Here is a 3,445-nt window from a genome sequence, read left to right as displayed (position 1 = left end):
TGTGGGTTTTTTTTTTTTTTTTTTTTTTGAGACAGGGTCTCCATATAGCCCCAGCTGGCCTAGAACTTGCTATGTAAACCAAGCTGGCCTTGATCTCACAGAGATCCATGCCTCTGCCTCCCAAGTACTGGGATCCAAACTTTTTTTTTTTTTTTGTCTTTTTTGAGACAGGGTCTCCCTGTAGCTCCAGCTGTCCTGGAACTCACTATGTAGACCTGGCTGGCCTTGAACTCACAGAGATCATCCTTCCTCTGCTTCCCGAGTGCTGGGATTAAAGGCGTGCGCCACCACGCTTGGCTGGGATCCAAACCCTTAACAAGCCTGATTCCAAGGCTAGGTGTAATTACAGCCTTCAGGAGGTGGAGGAACCCTACTGCCTTCTTAGACTAGAGACATGGCCTCTGGTTTGCTGTTCTATCCTCACCCCACCTTGCTCACTGAGTCCTGCCCTGTTGTCTGTCTTGGTATACCTAGACAGGTGGATGAGCTGCAGCAACCACCAGAGCTTAAACTGGAGCCAGAACTGGAGTCTTTAGAGCTGGATCCAGGGTTGGTGTCAGTGACAGAGTTAGGACAAGACCTGGAGTTAGAGTCACTGCTGAAAGCAGGACTGGATCTGAATCTAGAGCCCTCACTATGCATGGCCCCACAAAGAATGCTGGGGCCAGACCTGAGACCTGCACTGCAGCCATTGCAAGAGCCAGATTTGCCCCATGATCTGCAGCAGTTGAACACCATGGAAATGGAAAGTAAGTGATAAGGCTGGGCTAGGGAAGGGGGCAGATACCCTTATACTACCTCTCTTTTCTCACTCAAGCTCCAAGCTCCTCATTCATTTCCTGGTTATCCCTTTTATCCCCTTCCCTGACCTACCCTGTTCCTCCATTTCCAAGAGCCTCTGCAGGCCTGTGCATGCCTTCCTGCCATGCTCCCTCACTTCCCTTCTGGGTTAGGCACTTGTAACTTGGATCAGGGTCTGACTTTTGTCTCTGCATTGTCTAGTCTTCAGAAACAACATAAAGATTGAAGATATCATGCCCCATGGTGACCCACTGTTGGCTGGCCAGAGCATCATGGATGAGGCTTACATTTCCTGTCGTAGCCATTTTGATGTGGATGGACCATTGATTCCTTCTGATGACTAGGAATTATATCTCCTCTGTTATTTCTGTATCTTTTGCCTCTCCTACCATCAATATCAGGTTAGTGCCTTCCAAGGATGGAAAATCAGGCATTCTAAGCTGAGTTAACCATAAACTTTGGAATGAGAGGTAAAAGTTTAACATGGTATTGAAGGGGCACCAAAGAATCAGAACAGATGGTGGCACATGCCTTTAGTTACAGCACTCAGGAGGCAGAGGCAGGCAGATCTCCATGAGATCAAGGCCAGCCTGGTGTACATAGTGAGTTCCAGAACAGCTGGGGCTACAGGAAGACCCTGTCTTTAAAAAAAAAACCAAAAAACAAGAAACGAGCTGGAGAGATAGCTCAGCAGTTAAGAGCACTGGCTTTTCTTACAGAGGACACAGGTTTGATTCCCACATAGCAACTAACAACTGTCCATAACTCCAGCTCCAGGGGATCTGATGCCCTCTTCCGACCTCCACAGGCATTGCATGACACAGGTGCACTTACATACATGCAGGCAATACATTCATACACATGTAATAAAAATAATAAAAACAAAAGGGGGCTGGAGAGATGGCTCAGCAGTTAAGAACACTGAATGTTCTTGCAGAAGACCCGGGTTCAGATCCCAGCACTCAAATGGCAGCTAACTACTGTCCATAACTCCAGTTCTAGGGGATCCAACGCCCTTTTCTGACCTCCGAGGGCATTGCACAACACAGGTGCACTTCCATACATGCAGGAAATACACGCATACACATAAAATAAAAATAATAAAATATTTTAAAATAAATAAATAAGCCAGGCATGATGGTGCACACCTAGTCCCAGCACTTGGGAGGCAGAGGCAGGCAGATCTCTGTGAGTTCAAGGCCAGCCTGGTCTACATAGTGAGTTCCAGGACAGCTGGGGCTACAAGGAGACCCTGCTTCAGAAAGACAAAATAATAATAATAATAAAATAAATAAATAAAATATTTTTTAAAAAAACAAGAAACAAAACAAACAAAAAGACAGATGCAGAGATGGAGAATTCCTGATAGGTCATAGCTGTTTTATTACTAAGCTATAATTTCATCTTTTGTATAATACATTGTTAACATGAAAAGAAAGCTTCTCTTCCTTGGGTATGACCTGGACAAAGACCAAGTTCCTGGAACTCTGAACCTTGAAGGTTTTTCATAGACCTCTGAACCTCCTCATACCTTAGCTATTCCCAGGGATCCCCAGGGGCAACTGCCACTGCTCCAAAGTGTGCTTGTGGTTCAACTGGAGTGGTAAATGTGGCTGTTTTCTGCCTGGCGTGTCCGAAGAACAGTCCTGTTCCAAAAGGGGCTAATAAATAACCCAGGGAAAGAGTGGCAGGTGCCATGTCTGGTCATGATGGTGGCATAAGCAGCTGGAGGCCAAGAAGATGGTTGAGGAAGATACACAACGTCCAGCAGAAGAAACTTAAGGAGCTAAAAGCAAAGGCCACAGGGAACGGTCCCTCTGACAACAGGTGGAATTAAAAACTCTGGCAAAAAGTAAGCTGTTCGTTGTGTCTGAAATGTTGGAGGCCCTTTGTTCCATTTCCATGTAAATGTTCCCTGCTATAACATCTTTTGCCCCATATAGCAAGAGTGAAGTGTTGTCTTGGAGTCTTTTGTACATCATAATAAAACTTTTGTAAAAACAACCTGGAGGTTTTGTCTTCTCCACACTCTTTTATTCCTCTCTTCCCAAAGACTAGTTCCCTAGGGACAGCAAGGACATCAACATGCAAGATTCAGTCACCCAATCGTGGCCTCTCTCCTACCCACCTCAGTACATCTTCTTGGAACAACCATTTCTGCCACTTAGATTCTTGGAGCACGGAGGGAATAGTTATAGAGCTATTCCATTATTACTCAGTTATTGGTGGCAAAGTCAGAACACAACCTGTATCTGGCCAGGCATGATAGCATATGCCTGTAATCCCAGCATTTGGGAAGTAGAGACAAGATTAAGCATTCAAGGTTCAGCTACATAGCAATTTCCAGGACAGCCTCAGCTACATGAGACTTATGTCCCAGAAAAAAAAAAAAAAAGCCCAAAATAAACCCAGATCTGACTCTAAGCTGCACTCCACCACCACCACCCTCTTTTTTTTTTTAAACCAACACAGCCTCCTTTTATGTAGCTCTTGAAGGCCTGGAACTTGTGCAGGCCAAGTCTTGCATTTGCATTTACAATGATCTTTCTCTATTTCCCCCATATCTGGCTTGGTTGGGTGGTTGGGTGGGTTTGTGTGTGTGTGTGTGTGTGTGTGTGTGTGTGTGTGTGTGTGTGTGTGTGTG

At 45.3% G+C, this 3,445-nt stretch overlaps 1 protein-coding gene across 2 annotated transcripts in view; it reads left to right on the top strand.

The window, feature by feature from the left end:
• Nucleotides 1-1,439, top strand: part of Stat2 (signal transducer and activator of transcription 2) — a 19,341-nt gene extending 17,902 nt beyond the window's left edge. For both annotated transcript variants that reach the window (XM_008848737.3, XM_008848738.3), the window contains 2 exons: nt 475-749; nt 1,003-1,439. In XM_008848737.3, coding sequence (XP_008846959.1) covers nt 475-749; nt 1,003-1,145 — 418 coding nt within the window. In that variant the 3' untranslated portion in view covers nt 1,146-1,439. The remainder of the gene's footprint in view (nt 1-474; nt 750-1,002) is intronic.
• The last annotated feature ends 2,006 nt before the right edge of the window (nt 1,440-3,445 follow it).

Source organism: Nannospalax galili, unplaced genomic scaffold (assembly GCF_000622305.1).
Source record: "Nannospalax galili isolate Female #2095 unplaced genomic scaffold, S.galili_v1.0 scaffold2124, whole genome shotgun sequence".
Classification (NCBI taxonomy): Eukaryota; Metazoa; Chordata; class Mammalia; order Rodentia; family Spalacidae; genus Nannospalax; species Nannospalax galili.
This window is presented reverse-complemented; position numbering and strand designations above follow the sequence as displayed.